A 22,347-nucleotide genomic window follows, 5' to 3' on the forward strand; every position below is an offset into this window, starting at 1 on the left:
TCATTCACATAGATACAAAAGTTTACTTGATGGTCTTTTCCGCAACTATGAGGTAAGGACCAAAAAGCTTAGTAGCAGGTTAATGGAGGAGAAAATCAGGGGCAGAACAGTGAGGACTTGTCACATGGCAGGCCTACTGTGCAAGACTTGGTTTTTCTGCTTGTGTTGACTGGGCTTGTTTTTCGAGACACTATAAATCTCTTGAAACAGAGGCTTATTAAGACTGGTAAACATAATGTTGCAGTGAAACCTACCTTGTGCCAGTGTTTGTGTGTTTGTATAGATAGTATAGGGTTTTATTTGATAATATGTCATCTTCATGAGCTGGTAGTTTTATTTTTAGATATGTCAGTAATTTAGAACATCGTTTAGTCCCCCAAGATTTCCATTTCCTACTGTGATTAAGTACTACCTTTTATCGATTTGAACCTACAGCGTCTAAGGTGGAAACGATGCATCTGATCATTGGCAGTGAGACGTGGATGTGAAAATTTTTGCGTTTGGTGTTGTGAAAAGAGAAGCCATGCATTGGGCTCGGGGGGTGCAAAGTATTGTCAGCTTAGAGGATTAATTTTCTATTGCTTGTGTAGCAAATTACCATGAACTTAGTGGCCTAACACAAGTCAGGGTAATTATCTTACACTTCTTGAGGTTAGAAGTCTGACAGGGGCATTACTAGGTGAAAGTCAAGCCCTTCAATCCAGCAGGGCCCCATTTCTAGAAGCTCTAGGGGAGAGTCCATTTCTTGGCACTTTTCAGCATCTTGAGGCACCCACACTCCTTGGCTTGTGGCCCTTTCATCTTCAAAGCCTGCATTGTTTGGTGACCTCCTCACATTGTATCACTCTGGCTTCTATCCTCTGACTCTTCCACCACTTTCTGCTTTTAAAAAAAAATTTTTTTTTATTGTGGTAAAGTATTTCTAACATGAAGTTTACCATTTTAACTATTTTAAGTGTACAATTTAGTGACATTAAGTAATTGATGTCATACAACTATCACCACTACCTATTTCCAACATTCTTGATCACTCCAAACAGAAACTCTGTACTCACTAAACAATCATCCCTGTTCTGCACTCCCTCCAGGAGAATTGGGCAGGGTAAAAAAACACACTTGTTTCAGATCAGCAGGTGATAGAGACCACGCTCCTGTAGCTGGATTGTGGTGGAATCCAGTTGTCTAATATCTTGTAATTTGAGTTTGATATCTTCAATTATCCAAATGTTTTACTCTTAAAGAATTTTATGTCGTAGAATGTCGATATTTATCAGTAGATGAAGAACCCTGTCTCTGGATTTGGACGCACTTTGCTCTGTGCCTGCAAGCCTAGCAGTCAGTATGTTTGCTCTTATATTGCCAGGTGGTTGCCCACGAAGTGGTGCTCGAGCATGTTAAATGTGGCTCCTTGTGTCACTCTCCATCCCTGTACACAAGTGTGTGCAGGTAGACACTGTTCTTGGCACAGCAGTTGGCCGACAAGTGGTAAAGCACTGTTTGAGTTCCAGAACATGTCAAGACATCAGGCATCAGGTTTCTAATGAAAATCAGATAGGAGGTTGAAAGAGATTGAATGACTGTTTCTTTCCACTTAATCCTTTTGTGTTTGAATATGGTATGAATCTGTATTTCAAGAGTTGGCAATGATGGCTAGAGGAGGGGTGTATGGCTTTGGCATCTATTGGGCGTTGAATCCCTTAAGCTAGTGATACAGCGAGTAGCAGAAAGATGGGCTGCAGGAGAACTTGGCCTAGACTATTAGAGCTGTGCCCTTCTGTCCTGTAGATAATATGGGCTCCCACCCACCTCACCCCATATTGATGATACTCTGGCCTGGCAATTAAATATAAATGATACGGACATAAATATGTGTACAATCAATGCTTGTTCATTCCCATTTGTAAAAGGTAGTAAAAGTGTGACTAATTTAAAACAGCAGATAATTTACAGGTGACTTTGGGAAGTTTTTGTTTCATTTGTGTTTGCTGGTAAAAAAACAAACCTGTAAGTTGCTAGATGTTTATAATTTTACAAATAAAATTAATTGTTCTATGAGTACAAAGCCCCAAGTCCAGGAGGAATGATAGAGACAGTGCCAAGTGCAGGTACTTAGTATTATGTAGTAAGAAAACCTGTAGTTAGTAAGGGTGGACGCTTGCTAAAGTAGAAGCAGAGCATAATAGTAATTCCATGTGTTCCTTACAATGATAAAAACAAGAGTAATGATGTCTAACATGTATCGAGGGCTCACTGTGTGTAGGACTTTGTGCTAACTACTCAACATGCATTATCTGATTGGATTTTATACATACATGTACACATACACATGATAGATGTAAGTGGGCTTTCTTTCATGATAATGGAAAAAGAATAGAAGACATGTTGGCCAAGATTCTTTTTCTGTCTCTGGTAATAACCAGTTAAATGAACTTGAACATTGTCTTCATTTTTTTTTTTTTTTGAGTCTGTTTGGTCACCTCTGAAAAACAGAAGAGGACTAAAATATCACAAGGTTCTCTCCCAGCTCTGTACTTTTTAGATTATAAAAAAGTTACAGAGGAGTCATTCGTGTTTAGTTCAATCCTTAAAGCCTCCCAGGAAATCAGGCTGTAACTGAAATTGTGAGTGGGAGACTAGAAAGATGTCTCATTCTCACAGGTTCCCCTGAAAGGATAGCTTTCCAGTCTGATTCTATTTTGAAGACATAACTAGATCAGGGAGCAGGCTGATTCTCCTGTTCTGGCTGTCACTGGCAAATGAATGATGCTAATGCTCTCAATGATTAAATAAAAATAACAGTGACAATGAAAGATGACTGAATGATGGTTTGCTGTGGGGAACTCTTTGGCTGGCTGCCGGAGTCCTGTGCCAGGAGAGAAGCTGACTGTATTTCCGAAGCATCCTCTAGGAGGATATGACAATTTAGAATGGCAGGTAGTTGCCTGGAAAAAGAACATAGGTCATGGAGGGAATGGCTTTGAGTTTAGTTGAAGAGAGGGGCAGGACATGCGTTGAATTTGCAACCACCCTCCTGCTGCCTCAGATGTTGCAGTTTTAAGTGAACTCACAGGAGAATTGGTACATAATTCAGTATCAACTGACTCAACCTGATGTCTCAATAATGGTATAAAGAAAAATGGCAATCTGGGAGGAATTCACAGATTTCTAGTGTGATTTGAGGACCCCAGGCCTGGCTTTTTCTAGACATTTCCTTGGCTGATGGCTTACCACTGCATGTCAAGTAAGTCTGAAGTCTGTGCTCTGGTGTCCAAAACCCCGCTTTTCTAACTTGGTCTCACACTGCCCACTCCTTACCCGCTGGTTTATTCTGTGTGTTTCACAGTCCTCTGCTTTCTCCTGTATTCATACCTCTGTTTACGCTTTCCTTCACCTGAAATAGACTAATAAGATCTAACATACTGAGTGCTTTCCGTGTGCTTATTGCTAACTACGTGCAATATCCAGTTTAATTTTTCTCAAACTCTGTGAGGCAGGTACTATCATTACCATCATCATCCTCATCACTATTGCCACTGTCATCTCCATTTTTACAAGTGAGGAAACTGGGGTTTAGTTTAAACAATGTACCTAAGATTACACTGTTAATGAGTGGTGGGGGTAGGACTGCACCCCATGTTACTCATCTCCAGAGCCCGAATATTAAAAACCATATTGTGCCAGTAAATGCCATTCTTTGTTCTCTCTCTGCAAATCCAGGCCTGGTCCATAGCATTTCCTGCTTGCCCTAAGAAAAAGTGATGGCTTTTTCCTTGTGGCTCAGTTATATTACATACATGTTCAGTTGTGTATGGGTGTATTTATCTTCTCTCCTCTGTGTCATTGAAGCCTCAGTTTACCTCCTATTTTGTAGATCTGCCTTCATTTGATATTTATCAGGACTTATTAAGTGTTGAATTGACACAGTACCTGTAACTTTTGCAGGGGATTGGGGAGTCTAGTTTATAATTTTAAAGAAATTGAAGAATTCTGTTAAAATGCCAGTATTTTGTCTAAAAATGTTAATAACTTATTAAAAATATTAATACATTGGTACATTTTCACCTTACCCTTACATGCTAGTGACTGTCTCTGGTTATTCAAGTAGAATTGTTGGATTGCTTCACTCAGGTCATATTTCAGAAACATCATAGCTTAAATGTCACGGAAAGAGGGTGGCTACACAGACCTCCCTTTTGAGCCTCGGAATTTGCCACCTATCTTGTGCATAGAAGAGCTACTTAACTTCCCTGTCCTTTAGTTTCCTTCTGTGTTAAATGGAGAAGATAATACCTGCTTGTCAGGATTATAAAGCAGATTAAATTGAATAATGAATGCAAAGAGCCTAAGTGCCTGAGATGTATCAGACCACCAGGAAGTGGTACATCTTGTTGTTTTTCATCCTTAGTCTTTGATTCCGACTGGATTCTGACCTTCAGTTTTGAATTACATTTACTGGGTTTTTCAACTCTGGATTTGCTTTTTTGATCTGAGTTGTGTGGCCCAAGATCACCAATAATGGTGGTAAAGTCAGGGTTGGAATCCAGTTGGTCGAACTGCAGAGCCCTACTGAATCCCTGCCGCACGCTGCCTCGTTAAATGCAGTTCGTTACTGTGCTGCCCAGTCATCCAGTTGGAATCCATCACTTTTCCTTGCTTTTTTGTAGCAAAAAATACTGGTTCTGGGGAGTAGGGGGAAGGGGAGTTACTGTTTAGTGGGTATAGAGTTTCATTTTTGCAAGATGAAAGAGATGTAGAAATCTGTTACACTGTGACTATAGTTAACACAAGCTGAGTTGTATGCTTAAACATGGTTAAAAGGGCACATTTTTATATTTGTGTGCTTCTTACCACACATTAAAAAAAATAATAATGGCTTCTTGTTTTGAGTTTCTGTAAAGCATTTATACCTTTATTGTTCAAGAACTGTCAAGGATTACCTAAGCTCTTTCTCATTACATCTTTCCTTCCATAAGCAACACTGCTTGTAAAATCCGTGTTCTTTCTTCTTTCTATGCAGGTGGTTATGTAATACAGGAGTTTCTGTTGTAGAATCTGGGGCCTTAATACCTGAAAGCTTTAATTTAGAGATTATAAGAACAAAGGTATATTACATAAGGTGTTATTTGATACGATTCACTTTCAAACTCCTGTGTCTGTGTATTGCTGTGGGTTTCTCAACAGAGGCCTTGAGAATATCAGAGGAAAACAGGGATATTTTGCAAGTTTTTGTTGTCAGGATTAAAAGCGCTGAGGCCAGAAAACTCTATTCTTAGGGCATAGGTTTGTTTGCTTCTGAACGATTTGGGTAACTTCACCCCAACTGTGTTGTATGTGGTAATCCCTAAGTATCACTTCTGAAGTGTTGACTCTGAGGCTCTTTGTAACCATTAGTTTCTCCATGAAGTACCCCCAAAACTTGCATATTCCATTGTTATTTAGCCATTAAACCTTCTGTTTTTAAGATTCTGAGATGGAAAGCACATTTAAAAACAATGTGAATTAGCACAGGTAAGGATAAAACCAGTATATTGACCATAAATGTAACGATTCCTTGGGTTAGATTATTATTACATTTAATACTGATTTGAATTTACTGGCAACAGAAACAAAACAAAGTTCAGGCTCCATGAACTGTATTATATGTAGCAGAAGAATGCCTGAAATATTTCTCTCTTCAAGGAAATGTTGCTAAATTGAACCTGATCCCTCCCTCCCCCCCACGAATTCTTGTTCGGAAGCTAGTTACTGATAACTAATAGACGTTATTGTTGACTGAGATTTTGTAAGAAACAGAAATGCTCTGTGGTATACAGACTTTGCTAGTAGCTGAAGTGTAAATGCTAAATCAGCGAGGATATTTTCAGATTGAACAGTATGACTGAGTTGATTTGTTTCTCACTTTCTCAGCGACCTGCTTAGTGCCTACTGATTGCCATATACTCGTCAGACCTTAGGGATTAATGGAAGAAATCCTTGTCCTTGAAGTACTTAGTGCAGTGGGGAGTTGAGTTAGGCAGATGGTTAGGGTACAGTGTGTGAAGTGCTGTAAAGGAGAGATGTATGCAGTGCTGTCAGAGCCAGCGAGAGAGTGTGTCTTCTTGAGTAGTTGGGAGAAGGTTCTAATGATAAATGATATTTAAGCTGATTCTTAAAGTTTGCCAGGTTGAAAGGAGAGAAAGGGACATTCCTTACAGGAAAAAATGGTTTTGGATGATCTCTTTTTTGAACTAGGAACTTGTACAACCTAGAAAATAAGTAACCTCCACTATACTTCCCCACTCAAATGTCTTAAGTCTTCAGTGGACCTTTGGCGTGTTCCTGAGTGCAGCAACTTCATGATTAAGTTCTCTCCTGTGCCTGCACTGCAAGTATCCTGACACCAGTACATGATGGATGGATTGATGGAGGAAAGGAAGGGAAGGAGGGCCTTATGTGAAGATATCACTAAGTCTAGATAAGGTAGAATCGTCACTGTGTTAGGACAACTTGGAGGCGGTACATTTTCAGTCAAACAGAAGGGCAGTCCATTTTTTTCCAGGCAGTAAAGGGGCCTGGAGAGAGCCAATATTTTCCTGAGAAAATAGCTTGGACTCTTGGGAATTACCTGCACAAACATTGAGCGTGCACTCCAGAGTCCTGCCCTATACAGCACAAAAAGAATGAGTTTGCTCTAAAAGTCTAAGGGCAGTTATTGCCAGCTAATCCCAACATCCCTGAACTTGAGCCAGGTCTCTGTGGAGGGTCTGATTTTAAATGGAGCTGCTTCCTCAAGGTCTCTGTAGAATTATAAGCTGAGGAATGTCTGCCTGAACAGCTCAGAGGCTTGACTTGTGGAAGGGGTTATTGCAGATGCTTGGTGAATGATTACCAAGTGCAGTTTTCGTTTTGATGTATTGATGCTGAACAACTCTGACAGTAACTAGTCATGAGGCTCAGAAAGAATCCCTTGTTAAGAGACTCTTCTCCTTCAGAAAGATGCAGACCTTTCTTCTGACCTGCCTACTTGACTGTTCTCTTGGATGTCCCATCACTATCATAGGCCTAAACAGGGCCATTTAAAAATCTTGTTCTTCACCGCCTTCTCCAGATCTGCACCGCCTTTGCAGTGTGCCCCTCTCATTAATAACAGAACACCATTCACCTAGTGACTCAAGGTAGAAGCGAGGTATTAATTCTTGACATCCTCCCTCAGCCCTTAAGGTACCCAGTCAGTTTCACATGTTTCTGACATCTGTCCACCTGACTTCGGGTGGTGTGTCATTAGCCTCGTCCAAGTCACCTCCATTCATTCCAACTGCTGCCCTGGCCTCCTAACTGGCTTCCCTGTTTCCACACCTGCTGTCCCTCATCAGTTCTCCGCAGAGCACCCACAGTGATCTTTGTAAAACATAACCTGATTATGTCATCTCCTGCTTACAAACCTTCACTGCTTTCCCGTTGCACTTGAGATGAAAGGAAAAGCATTGGCCCCGACCACCGTGGCTGGGCATGAATAGCCTGCTCCCCCTCCAGCTTCGTCTTCCCCTCATGCCCCACTTTCACTCTCTCTCCAGCCACGCTGCTCGCTTTCAGCTCGTTGATGTGCCCGCCAGTTCCCTGCCTTAGCTCTTTTCCCTGTTTTCTCTGCCCAGAATGTTGCCACCCACTCTTCTCCTGGTGTGCCCCTTCTCATTTCTAGAACTCATCTTAATTGTTACTTTTTCCTTGAGAGGTATTTCCAGATCATCTGATCTAAAGTTGTTCTCTAATAATCTCTCAAGATTTATCAGAGTTTGAAAAGTAGAATCTGTTTCATCTTTCTCTCACTGTATATAATATGAAGCTCTGTGGGGACTGTATCTGTTTGGTTCCCGCTGTGCTGTGGAACACAGTGCTTGTACAAGAGCGGTGCTTCATAAACATTGGTTGAATGAAAGACTGTTTTATCAAAATGAAAGTTGATCTGGAAAGGAGCATCTTGGCTTTCTCTTTACAGTAACAACCAGGCCTGCATCTAATTTCTGTAGCAATGTTTGCAAACTGCTTCTGCCTAAGTGTCTTGCAGAGGACTAACAGAAGATCAGTTATGTGCCATTTTGCTTTGCTGCAAAAAGAAAAGCTTGGAGGCATTTTCAGTGTTTGTCTTGGAGTCCAACAGGCTAAGTTTAGGTCCTATTTTCTTTTGTCAAGCTGTCCACCCTTGAGCAAGCACTTCTAGGTCTGCTTTCCCATATGTAAAATGGGGAAAACTGTATCTATCCCATGGGCTTGTTATGAAGATTAGAGGAAATTTTATATGCAGAGTGCCTCATACAGTGCTTGGCCGGCACCATGTAGGAGTTCAGGAGTTCTTTGTCTTATCCCCTTTCTATCATGGGAGATTGAAAAGAACTGGTAGAAAAACTCATTTAACCCACCTCATTATCTTTTTGTCCTTATTTTATGCATAATCACACCCAGGAGCACTAACGTGAGGGTCAAAATCAGTTTAAGAAGAAATAATCCATCCCTGGGGTGCAAATAAGCAATGATGGACTGCTTTTAATGGTCTGTGATGTTGGGCTCCCTCAGAAGGACACACGTGGAATTCTGCTTTGCCCTATCCCAGGGGTGATTGTTGAATGTTGTAAAATTGTAATTACAAATAAATATAAGTAGCTCTTTTCTATTCTAGTTCAAGTAGATATTCCATGGAGATAGGCTATATAAAAATATTGTTCCCATTTAGATACGTCTTTGGAGAAGCCTTGGCAGTATGATTGAAAACTCTGAAGTCCAAAGCTCTTCTAATTATGTTGTTGGCTTTGGGGGTTATTAAGAAATTAATATTCTGAAGACAGGTTATTAGATTCAAATGGGTTAGATTCAAATTAGTAAGTGGTATACAGCTACTACCCACTTAGGAATACCAATCTGGATGCTAGACTGAGCTTTGAGGAAAATGCTTGAGTTGTATCTTTCAGAATCATCAAAGGTTAATTCTGGGCTATTAAAACAGAATAACTCACCCACCCTTTCCCCTGTTAAATTTGTTTCATTGGATGACATGAGACAGGAATGGTGGCAAGGGGAGCTTTCGCCCTGTAAGCCAAGTCCTGTTTGTTATGAGACAGGGATGATTTAGAGGACTTGAGTGTCGATACAAGGGGTTAGACGGGACAGTTAATAGATGTAAGATACTAACAGACTACTTAGTTAGCTCAGTTGTTTAGAGCGTAGGAGCTTTGGGAGACAAAAGAACAGACAGGAATTTCCTCTGGGTTCTCTCAGTCTGCCATGTGCTGTGCCCAAAGATCTCACCCAGACCCAACCCAAGTATCTTGAAAATGTGTATGATTGGTTACTTGGAACACTTGACTAGTAACGTGTGAATGTACTTAGGGAAAATCCATGAGTACCAGTTCAGAAGATGTGCTGTATTGACTGAGGACAGTTCTATGAGGACTGGTGTTTAGACATCTCTTTTATTAGCTCATGGTCAATTTCTCACTGCAAACTCAACTTCATAAACCAATATAGCTGAACTGAGAATTGCAGTTGCTGATGTTAACATATGTCCTGAAGGAGTGCTGTCATCTTACGGAGGGAATAAAAACCAGTTATATTGTTTCCTTCTTCCTTTTTTCCATTGGTTCTTTTATGCATAGTTGTCTATCAAAGTGAGTAAAAGTTAATGTTATCTATCAATGGTTCTGTTCATTGAGTTTTCTTTTGATGTTTTCTGTGTCTGGTGGGGCTGCAGTGCTTTAAAAAGAAATTGGGGGTACAAACCTCCAGTTATATAATAAGTCATGGAGATATAATATGCAGCATAAGGAATATGGTCAATAATATTGTAATAACTTCATAGGGACAGATGGTTATTAGACTTACTGTGGTGATCATTTCATAATAAATGCAAATGTCAAATCATTATGTACTGCACCTGAAACTAACACAATATTGTATGTCAACTATATTTCAATTTTTAAAAAAAAGAAGTACAAGAAAGATTGCCAAAGAGAGCATCTATACTCTCAGTTTGGGGTAGCCAGGGAAGCAAGGGGCAATAAAATAGGTGCCTGGTGGCAGGAAACTGGACACATGGTCTTCTGAGTTCTTTTCTGGTACTGGTTTGTGATTTCTAAGCCAGTTTTGGGAAGGATAACAAAATCAAGTTGCCGCTGTCCAAGTGAAAGATTTTTGTGCCTGGGGAAAAAAATTGAGACAAAACCTTCTCAACAATAACCTCTGACCTTTTGCTAAGTAGACTGGGAACCTGCTATTAAATGAAGAAATAATGCATTACCTTTGCTGAAATGCACACCTGTAGTTCGGAGCAGACCACTTCGATGTCCTAGCCTAGGACTTCAGAGTCTATTCCCTCTCATTCAACCGATTTAGTGCTAAAATGACTTCTGTAGGATGTTTCTGTTTAATCAGATGCTAGGAGTTAAAGTCTTAGAAGAACCATAGTAGTATTCTTTGGTCTGCCCTGTGAATTTCCCACTTAGCAGTCTGTTGTGGAATGTGACATAACTCTTCTTTTTTTTTTTTTTTTTTAACAGAATGCTATGAACTTACCCCCAGACAAAGCCAGGTTACTGCGGCAGTATGACAATGAGAAAAAGTGGGAACTTATTTGTGATCAGGTAAGAAACATTGAAGCTTCCAGCAAGAAATAATGAGGGAGGAGAACTAGATTTCCTCCCTAAATATGTCAGACTTTTTCCAGGAGATGCATGGATTTCTGTCTTGTGAATCTTTGCCTTCCTATTTCTTATGACTGAAGGAAAAGTTAGAAGATGACTTCTTTATTCTTGCACTATTTTAAGTCTCTCCCTTATTTTCAGATGTTTTGTAGTTAAATTTTCTGGTAAATCTGGTGAAGTGGGCAAACCAAGTTCAGCTGATCTTTTTCTGTTTACCTTACATGGCAGTTTATTCTTCTTGAATTAGATTCGAGAATGTCCTCTAATAATAATTAGCAGGTCCTCTAATTTAGCTGGCTTCCCTATTTGTGTGTATTGATGTATATTCATGCCAGAAGGTGAATTGTTTATAAAGAAACATTGCTTATGCTGATTAAAAAATTATTTCATATTTTAGCAACTTTTCAGGTTTTTTTATTTTATCGTTAACTCATAACAAATTCAGACTCTTCAGAGAGACATAAGATAAAAAGTGGAATTCTCCATTTTCTTTCTCCCTACCCTCCAAATTCTATACTTTAGAGGTCCACTGGTAAGACTTTGAAGTACCTCCATCCAGCTTTTTGTATGTTTTCAGTTTTTAAAAAATGTGTGAATACCCACATGTATTCTTTATTTTTGTCAATATGTGTCTCTACTTCATTCTTTTTAAATGGTATATGGTATTTTGTTGTAATTGATAGTAATTTGGGGGGAACTTTACTCTGGGGCTAGTACAGGCCAGTTGTTTTAAGCTTAGAAGGCTTACCCTCTAAAGTAAAGATAGGCTCTGTATATTATATATCAGCTCTTTTATTTTGTGCCGTGGGTGTCTTCAGGGTGATTGTGTTCCCCACACCCCTTGCACACTGAAAATTTCTGGGGACTGTTATAATTCCTCCTGAGACAGCTCCCTTGGTTCTCTGTGCGTGATGGTTGCGTGGCCTTGTGAATATACTAATAAAATTGTACACTTTATAAGTGAATTTTATGATATGTGAATTATATCTCAAAAGATGGGGTAGTTGCTTCCACAGCAATCGGAGATAGGGAGAAAAGAGGGTCAGAGATCTTAAGAGAAATAACTAAATGTGTGAATTTCCTTTGGATCCTAATCTGAACAAACTAACTATAAAAAGACTTCTTGAGATAATTGGAGATATTTGACTAGTGACTCCAAAGAAATTATTAGATGATTGCAAGAAATTATCATTAACTTTGTTGGTTTGTTTTTGGCATTGCCATTATGAAAGAATCTGTGCTTATTTTTTACAAAATGTATACTAATGTAGGGGTAAAATGATGTGACTGGAGTTTGCTGTAAAATATGTCATCAAAAAAAAGCAATAGATAAAGGAAATGTGGGAAAATCTTTAATTGTTGAATTTTGGTAGGATAGGTTGGGGGTCTATTATAGCATACTCTCAAGTTACGTGGACTTTTGAAAATTTATAACATAAAATTAAAAAATAAAGATATTTGCTACTTAACAATCTACATTTTTCCTTATCTGTAAAATTTATAGAAAATTTAACATCCTTAAATTATTTTGAAGATAGGAAGCGATATGTGTAAAGAACAGAGACTGACACTTGGCATATCATAAGTGCTTCATAACTGGTATGACTGCTTCTCCTGATGAGGAGTCTAGATATTAAATATTGGAACCATGATTATTTGTATTGCCAAGTTTTCAAAGATTCAGAGAACTTTATTGTGTTGAATCAGTCATCATATACTACCCAGACATACTAAAGTTTGAATACATGTGGCATGACGCTATCAGGAAAATCCACAGCAGTAGATTTTTCAGTGCAAGAAAACGTCAAGGCAAACCTCTTGTCTTCCTTATGAAGACTTAAAACAAGGCTGTGGCGCGCTGTGACCGCTTCCTGACACACACTACCTTCCCTGGCCCCTGGTGCTTTGTGCACAAACGGTCTGCCAAATACAAATATTAATTTTATTTCTTTTAAAGCAAATAATACAGATATATTTTCTGTTATTTAAAATACATATTACAGGCAAGGTGTGCAAAGTGAAATAGGATATTACAGAAATTTAATTCTGAAAGTATGTGAACAAGAGTTAAGGGTTTTGGCGGACCCAGAAAGAGACTACTTCAGGTTTCAGTTCCATGAAAAATTATCATGTGGACACTATGAATCATGGAACTAGTCATGTTTCTCCTTTTTTCCCTCAGCTGCTGGAATGCCATAAGCCAAATTTGTGGTCTGCCCTTACTGAATACACAGTATCTTAGTGGCATATGTTTCGTTTACCAGCCTCATCCCTGGCTTCATTGAATTTTTTTCCTGCCCACATTTTCCTTCCACACTGATTTCCTCACTTACAAAAGCTTTACAAGATTTTTTTTCTTTTTAAGTCTTCTTTTTGAACAAGGTGAGCATAAATTATGTCAGCATTCTGGATGAACAGAAATTACGTTTGCACTGAGAATAGCACTTAAATTTTCTGTCTGCTATGGACAGTATGCAAGTCAGTGCATCACATCTGTTATTTTTCTTTAAGGAAGCATATGTGGAGGGTGGGAATAAATGCTTTATCATGATCCAGCTTTCAATTCAGTTGAATATAATTCACCATTTCATTGGGAGCATCAGCTTTTCCACACTTGGATGTGGCTGCATTAGTTTGTAATTTTGTTCTGTAATTATTTAAATATGTCTCTTCGACCAAGAATGAGTTAAGGCCATGGGCCATGTTGATATTTGTGTACCTCCAATACCTTGTTTAGTGCCTGAAACATAGTAGGTGCTTATTGAAAGTGTGTTGAATGAGGGAGAGAATAGCTCAGTCATGTTTCGGAGACAGTGGGCAAGGAGGAGAAGGCAGAAGGGAGAAGGAGGTGGGTGGGAAAGGTAGCCTGGAGGTAGAGGTTTACTGTTTGTTGATCCTTTTCACCTTCCTCTACCTGTTGATGTAACTTGCTTGTGATAAGTGAAACTAAACATCTATTGCTCAGTTCTGGAAAATTCTTTAAAGAGGGAAGGGTGCCTGATGTAGACAAGAAGGAGTTTATAGAGGCAGAGCTGCTATGAAGCTCTGTCTCCACCTCCCTGTGGTCTACTGAAAATCTAGTTCTGTGGCTAATTTCAGGAGCAGAATAAAAGTTTTGAAGGGATTGAGTCCCATCCCCAAGAGCTTTCTAGAGTAGCAGTGTTCTGGCTGTGTCTTTTAGCCCTTCTAGATTACTGCATAAGTAGAAAGATGACCTGAGCTCCCAATGGGTCTCAAAGCTTACACACGGGAAAATGGTATAACTCTGAGTGGGACAGTAGAAGCCAAAGAAGGCTTCCCTGCTGGGTTTTGGGTGGTGTAAGGTGCATCCCAGAAAAATTTCTGTGCTGTACTAAGTAGGAGATTCCTATGTGGACATCAATTTGAGGACTCTGTTTTATAGGGTAGTTTTATAATAGCATGAGATGACTGTATGAGAGTAAAAAGCTGGAAATAGAGTTCTTTTAACAACTGCAGATGAAAATCCCCAAGCTGCATGGCAGTCAGAGGGCTCTTTCAGAGGTCTTTCTACCTATGCAGAGAGAGAAAGCCCTCACTCTCACCCCTGCCTCAATTTTCCCAGCTTCCTAAACACGGTCCCTGTGCTGCACTGTTTGGCTTGGGGTCTTAACTATTTCCCACCAGTTAAGGGTAAAGGGTGCATATAGGGAGCTTCAGAGATCCTGGATGAACTTAAGACTTTCAGATCATTATATCTGAAAGGGTTCCTAGAGGCCATTTATTTCAATCCACTCTTGAAATTTTTTCTATAGGAAAAGTTAACACATACTTATCAAAAAAAAAAAAAAAAAGATTAACTGTGTTGGAGCATGTGTAATAAAGAAGAAATCCTTTTGCCTCCCCTACCTGTTCACTAAACACCTTATTCTATAGATGATGAAACTGAGGTTCAAGAACATAAATGACTAGGCCCATGCTAAGGCCACCTCGGCTAGTGAGACAAGAACACCAATTCCAAACTCCAGTCACAAGCCCTTTCAATTATTATGGGCCTGGAAACAATCCATTGAAACAAAAATTGTAGTAGGTAAGGGTCTGTCATCAAGACTTCATTCAGTGACTTCTCAGGTGATTTTGGTATGTTGGGGTGGGGAGGGTCTATAGAACTTATGATGGTGATGGTTCGGAACTGTGCCATCGGCTGAATAAGTAAGTGGAAGTGGTTAGTCAGAAATTCGGGACGTTTAGATGACTAATACTGAATGAGTGTAGACTCCATGATATATATAATCCAGTCTCAAAAACGTTAGTAGTGCCACACCTGAGCTGGGTTAGAAGGCTTCCCTGTGGCTTTGCTGGTGATAACACTTTGTTATTTTTGGGGGGTGGTTTGGCCTGGCTTGACCTTGCTTTCTAGTGGCTGGCTGTTGCTTTGTATGGTACCCTAGTGAGAGATGGGGGTCTTCCCCTCCTTCACTTGTATGGAAAGAAATGGGAGAAGGAGATTAAAAACAATAAAAACAAAGAAGGGGAGAGTGAAGAGGTGGCAGGAAATCATACCCACTTAGACTCAGCTTCCTGTGTTAAGCACTTCAGGGAGATCAGATTGCAGCCCTCAAGGCTTGGCACGTGTCCTGGTTGGGAAAGGCCCTTGCTGCCAACTCAGCCAGTGCTGGGTCAGGCCAGTGGCACTAAAATACTCCAGTCCCCTAAGATACTCCATTACTCTATTAAAGTGAGACTTGCCCTCTCATCTTTTTCGACTCAACTGCCCCGTATCATTTGAATGTATTTAATCATTAATATAATTAGTTTTAAACCCTTTACTTATTTTCTAATACTATTTCTTTTAAAAGACAAGGAAGTTCCTTATTGGGTAACATATTATTAAGCCAATTTGCCACTGGAATCAAATTTCCTAAAATATTGAAGAGCACACATCTCTCTCTCTCTCTCTTTTTAAAACTGTTTATGTTTTTGTGAGCCAGTTAGAGTTCTTGTCTGCCAGGTAAGCAAGTATTATTGGATACTGATAAATTATTTCCTGTAGACTTTCAGATTCCAGGTAGTGAGGGAGGGCTTGTCCTTGGAGCCCCAGGGGAAATAAATGGTGGGGAGGGTGGGCTGTACCCTACCTGAGTGTTGGCTGTAGCCTGCTTGAGTGATGGCTGCCATGTTAGTCACTGGAGTGAGCACATGGGCAACATATTTGGAAGAAGCTGAAGGAAAAGGCAGTGATGCAACAGTAGCCTTCCCCTTACTCTACCCTGACTCCTCTTGCTCCCAGACTCCAGACTTAATCTGCGTTCAGCCTCTATGCCCAAGTTCCAGGCTTTGATTCTACATTTAGCCACACTCACTTCATTGGGGCTTTTCCAGCTGTTGGGTCAGCAGACAGCCTATCTCCCCTTCCCCCTTACTCAGTCCTCTGGCTAGCTGACGTTATTACTATATTTAATACTGTTTGATGTTAAATTGTTTGAATTTTTACTCTCTTTCCATAACTCTGTGATATGTTGAATTGGTATTTATTTTTAAATCATTACTAGGTTTGGGGATCTTTTGAATTCCTTTTAAAGTCTGTCTTTCAAACCCCTAGTTTTTTAAAAATCATTTTGCTATTTGGTCTTTCTCTTCTGTGTAATCCTCCTTTTGACTATGTATTAGTTGGATTTTTTGTTTGACATTTTGTTTTCTAGTTTATCATTTAAAAAATTCACTATGCATCTTCCAAAAATGACAATTTTCTTTTGTATCCAGATGAAGTCATCACAATTAAAGCGAGTTATTTCTTAATATCATCCATTGCCCAGTTCACATTTCACAATTTCCTTCACGTTCTTCCCACCTAATGTTGTTCAAATGATAATCTAGCCCAGAATTAGTCACATATTGGATCTGGCTATTATGTTCTTTAATTTTCTTTTAACCTAGAACAGGCTTTTGTTCATGGTGTTCATGAGACCAAGCAAGCCATTTTATAGAAGGTTTTATTTCCTGCATTTACCTGATAGTTTCCTAGATGAGTCTGAGCTCCTGAATTTCCGTTAACCAGAAGTTAGGTGTCAAGACATGATAGATTGATGGTGAACATCTTTGGAATATCATAAGAGACAAATAATATCTGATGTCTCGCCATAAGATAGTATAGATCAAAGGATCAGATAACAACCTAATTCCTCTGTTGTATAATGTTTTTCCTTTATGCAGAATGGAATCTGAGGAGTGTTACTGTGGCATCATATATACATCTAATTACCTATCAGCCTTGTACCTAGTGAGTTTTAAAACCAATCGGTAGTTTTTTGCTGAATCAGTTTCATTAGGAGTTGTAGGGAAAAAGAAAAGATTTTATAATTTTATTTCCCTTCAACATTAAGCCAGCCAATAGAGCTTTTACCTGGTATTGGTTTACCCTGGAATATATTTATTCTTGTAATTCTTTCCCTCAGTTGTCATTTTTCAAAGAAATGGTTTAGCTTCACAAATACCTCAAAAGGTGGCAAATGAGTTTTCTTTGACTTCCTTTTGTAAATATCATTTAGAATCCATGGGTTTTCAGAGTCAATGTGTTTCAATGAATAGGTTTTTTGTTTGTTTGTTTGTTTGTTTTTGAGGCTCACATTATCGGCACTTTGACACTTGGGAACTCTTTTGTGCTGGCTCCTCTGTGTTTTTGAGATGACCCTATTAATCTTTACAAGCTTGTTTTATGGTGCAAAATAGTTTGGGTTTTTGTTTTGGCTTAGCTTGTACTCTCCTTGCCCCTGACCTAGAATATTACATTTCTCCAAGGAGCCCTATTCCTTTTAGTGGGGGATGGTATTGGAGATTGTCATATTATTAGGTTGTTACAGCTGCTGGATGAATTTGCTTCTCAGTTTAAGTGTCTAGACCTTGAAAATGTATGTCCAAAAAATTATGGTTCATATTGATATTTCCAAATCAATTTTTAATATTAATTTACTTATTTTTTATTTTGTAGTGACTGCTTTTTTCATTGAAATATTTGATTCGTAACATAAATTATTTGTCTTTTCCTATAATATTACAAGTTTCAAAATAACAATTACCAGCATCATTACTAACTAAAATATTACTGACTTAAATTACTGGATGAAGGATAAATCTTTTTGTGCTTTTGTGTCTTCAGAATGCCTCCTATTAAAGATGTGCAAAGTACTGTGATTTAAAGTCACTTGGTGTAGATACATTATCTGTTAGGAACTTCTAGGATCAGTTAGAGTAATGTTAGATACCAGATGCTGTATTAGATTTCTAGGGTGACCATAACAAATTACAGCAAACTTGGTGGCTTAAAACAACAAAGTATTTTGTCACAGTTCTGGAGTCAGAAGTCTGAGACCAAGCTGTCTGCTGGGCTGTGTTCCCTGCAAAGGCTCTAGGGGAGAATCCTTCCTGTCTTCTCCAGCTTCTGGTGGCTCTAGGCATTCCTTGGCTGTGGCTACATGACTCCAGTCTCTGCCTCCGTCTTCACATGGCCTTTCCAAACCCTTCTTGTATCTGTTTCTTCTCTTCTTTCTCTTTCCAGAAAACTTATTACTGGATTTGAGCCTACCTGGATAGTCCAGGATGATCTCATCTGAAGATCCTTCACTTCATCATATCCACAAAGACTCTTTTTCTAAAAGGAAGAAGGTCACATTCCCTGGTTCGGGGGTTAGGATGAGGACATATCTTTTGGGGGTAGGGGACACCATTTAACCCTCTACAGATGCCAAGATGCTTAGTGATTTACATAACAAGCTTGTCATTCACATAACAGTCCAAGTTGGTGGTGTTGATAATTGGGGGTTAAATTCTACAGAATTAATCAAGGACCCAGTTGAGGTTGTTTTTAACATAAAGCTTCAACTTTGCCGCAGGGAAGAAAGAATATGTGGGTGCGCACCAGGAGGGTTTTTTGGGCCAGGCTTGAGAGTGGCACGTATTACTTGCAGTCTTACTCCTTTGGCTAGACCTGCCAAGGAGGATGAGAAATGCAGGCTACCTGAAGACCCAGGAAAAAGAAGAAAGAGTTTAGTAAACAGCTACTCTCTGCTACAATTGCCAATTTTGATAGTCTGATAGTTTCGTTTTAGATTGTATTCAGTATTAAAACTTGCTTTTGTTCGTATATTCATTACTTTATTCACTGAATAAGCACTTAGTTGTATAGGTGAGGGAAAGCAAGGAGTAAAGTGAGAGGGTCTGGGTCTGAGTTTTCCCTAAACAGACAGCTTGTGTGATACTTGGAGTTGGGAAAAGACTCTTTTAGGTGGTTGATAGTACCAGTTTTTTCTGAGTTACGGCAGTGGACCAGGCCCGGCATGAATTGGCTTTGGGGCATAAATTTTTGCCAAATTGAAAAACAACAATAACAACAAAACTGTCTCTGGGTTATCTTCTGCTTGAGATTTTAAAGGGACTGTCTTCCTTTTCTTAGTCTCCAAACGTGAGGAAGGGTATTAAGGTTAGTTGTTAAAAAGAAGGCAAGTTTCTTTCAGTTTTCCTCCTGAAAGCAATTTCTCTTCCATTAAGACCGACTCCAGGTCTCTGATTTCTTGATTCTAAAACACTAGAGAAGCAGTTAGAGGAGCAGATGCCAACTCTGTGTATGTTGAGCTTTCTAGAGTTAAGTATCTCTGGAGTTGTGGAGGGTTGAGTCTGAATCCAAAAGTGAGTTAACATCTTTCCTCTTCCAGAGGTTCCCTTTGTCATCCATTTCTTACAGTGAGGAGAAAAGATGCTGGCCTCTCCCACAGGGATTGAGAGGGGGGCAAAAAACGGGGAGAAGGCTAGCTAAAGGGGTGAGGGGAATGATTCCTTTTTCAACAAGTCCTTTTTGGCGGCTTGATGCGAATGCTGTCTAGAAGTACTATTTGACATCAACAACCAGAGCAAGAAGCTTGGGGTTCAGCATGATTTGAAGAGTTTAGGTTATCTTTTGCCAAAATGAATGTCATGTTGCCTGCCTTCCTGCCTGGTAATACAAATACAATTGTATATCCCCAACCCCCTTAAAAGAACTAATTGCCCGAGCTGGCTTGGATAGCTCGGGTATGTTGTTTGAAAGAACCTTTATTCTATGAGCATCTCTTGTAAACTTGGGAATGCTGTTACAAGAAATGAAGAATCATATAGCCAATTTAATGCATATGGGCTAGACTGAGGTTGACCTTTGACACTGTCTGTTAGAAAATAATTTAAGTGATTTATTAAGGTGTGTTAGCCAAGAATTTCAACTAATACAAACACTGCATTGTTTTAACACTTGGATATTTAACTCATGATCTTTGCTGTGGAAGGCTGTTTTTGTTTAACTTGCATGAAAAAGAAAAGTCAAATGCTTTCTGGAAATTATCCAGCAAGTGGTTGAGTTGATACTAAAAAATTCTGAAAATTTTTATATTCTGAAAAATGCCATAATGGTTTGGAAACATTTTTTGAAAAAAAATCACTAGTGAATGACCCCGATCACTATGTGATTGTGGCTCTTTTCATCAATCCATTTGTTAATTAAATAATTTATTGAGGACACACTGGGAAGAGTCATGTGCTGTATGCTGTGACCATCGTGCTTTAGAAAACGTAGTGCTGAATCTTTCAAAAGAAGAGACTGAAGGAAGAGTAAGACATCGTCTTAAATGTAAATTCTGGAAAGATTGAGTTGCTTTCAGCCCCCATATTCTCTCCTACTTATCTGTAGCATTCCCTGGAGATCTTGATGAACTTTCAAGTAATATGTTTTAAGAAGTTATCTTCTGAAGTCATTGAGGAAAGCAAGGTGTCTGTTGTCTTCATCCCTGCTGTAGTAGCAAAATAGTGTTTTGATGATTTCACTGAAATAGCAGAAATAGGAATTGGTTTTGATTTTTAGTTAGACTGTAGCTATTGGGGGTGGAGGGGACAGAAGGAAAGTAAATTAGAAATATGGTTAGGATTTGTAAGAAATGGGACAGCAGCATGTAGGGGCAGAGACTGTGTCCACCTAGTGGTACTAGCTGTGCACAAGACCATCATGGCTTGCAGCATCTTCAGGTACTAGAGATAACATTATATGCAGATGTTTGTTACCTCTTCATAAGAATGTTGACACAACCACTCAGCTGTTGACCTGTGCTTGTGTTGTCAGATACAATGTTCTAAGTCCGTGTAAAATCCTATAAAATGTGCAGGCATAGTTGATGGGGCGTTGTGTGTGTATATCTCTGTCACAGCTAGCACATGTCCTCAGCAACAACCATTTTCAAAGGAACTTCCTCCACCTCCCTTCTCAGCCCATCCTTGTCGGGCATTGTCTGAGAGCCTGATTGAGTAACTCGCTTTGACCATGTGGATCGCATCTTGAAACTATCTTAATCTTGTGATCAGAAGATGAAAGAGACACTGATTAGAAAGGAGGGAGTATGTGTGTATGTTTATTATGTTAAATTTGAAATTATGGAAGATCTAAGGAGAAACCATAAAAAGATCCGATAAGAACGTGGATTTAAGATTTAGGTTTTCAGGTTGTTAGCACACACTGTTTTTGTGCTTATGTTTTAGAAGGTGAGTATCTGGGAAATGAAGATGTGTGTTGAGTCAGGGGAGGTAGGGTAGATTGGACGAAGATAGTGGTTAAGCATATCTCATGACAGTGAAGCTGCAGTAATAATTTGAGGTATGGAGGTACATTTAGACCTTGATGAAAAATGGATACAATTCCCAGATTTTAAGGTCTTTAAATAGAGTTACAAGTGACTTATGATGTAAATGCTTGGGAAACTGAAACTAAGTGGTTTATTGGGCCCCCTTGGAGTGCTTTATTTCTTTGCAAAAGTATTAATTGACAAAGTTGACTATTTGGCTTGTGGATTTCTTTTTAATTATAACAAATGAAACCAATGAATTATCAAGAAAAGCTTTTAAAATAACTGTGCTCAGTAACAAACTAAATAAGTAAAATTACTAAAGAAATTACTTTGAGATACTGTTTTTTAATCATCTTTACTGAGGTATACTTTACATACGATGGAATTCACCAGTTACTGGACCACTTTGCATTCCCATTCGGCAATGTCATAGAATCCCGGTTGTTCCAAATCCTTACCAACCCTTGAGTATTGTCTGTCTCTTTAATGCTAGCCATTTTTATGGACATGGAGTTGTATCTTACTGTGGTTTTAATTTGCATCTCTTATGGTGTTGAGCATCTTTTTATGTGCTTGTTTGCTATTTGGGTATCTTCTTCAGTGAAGGATCTGTTCAGATCTTCTGCCTATTTTTAAAAATTGCGTGGTTTGTCTTATTGAACTATAGAAGTTTTTTAAAAAGGTATTCTGGATACAAGTCTATCAGACTAGATTTTGCAAATATTTTCTTCTAATTGGTGTCTTGCCTTTTCATATTCATAACAGTGTCTTTCAGAGAACAAATGCTTTTCTGATAGAATTCAGTTTCTTTTATTTTATAAGTGGTTCGTGAATTTCTGTGGCCTAAGAAATCTGCACAATTTAAGTCACAAAGATTATCTCCTATGTTTTCTTCTAGAATTTTATGTGTTTTGTTTTTACATTTAGTCTGTGATCTGTTTTGAGTTAATTTTTGTACGTGGGTGAGGTAAGGCTGGAGATTCACTGTTTTTCTTCCCATATGTATATTCAACTGTTTCAGCCATTTGTTGAATAGACTGTTCCTTTTTTTTTATGAGCTCCCTTGGTATCTTTGACAGACC

The 22,347-nt window shown here is 39.0% G+C and overlaps 1 protein-coding gene across 4 annotated transcripts in view; it reads left to right on the top strand.

Moving 5' to 3' along the window:
• The window catches only part of FMNL2 (formin like 2), a 367,782-nt gene that overhangs the window by 240,499 nt on the left and 104,936 nt on the right, over nucleotides 1–22,347 (top strand). For all 4 annotated transcript variants that reach the window (XM_074363666.1, XM_045504947.2, XM_010967870.3 and 1 more), the window contains one exon: nucleotides 10,527–10,610. In XM_074363666.1, the coding sequence (XP_074219767.1) occupies nucleotides 10,527–10,610 (84 nt within the window). The remainder of the gene's footprint in view (nucleotides 1–10,526; nucleotides 10,611–22,347) is intronic.

The sequence above is a fragment of the Camelus bactrianus genome, chromosome 5 (genome assembly GCF_048773025.1).
Source record: "Camelus bactrianus isolate YW-2024 breed Bactrian camel chromosome 5, ASM4877302v1, whole genome shotgun sequence".
NCBI lineage: Eukaryota > Metazoa > Chordata > Mammalia > Artiodactyla > Camelidae > Camelus > Camelus bactrianus.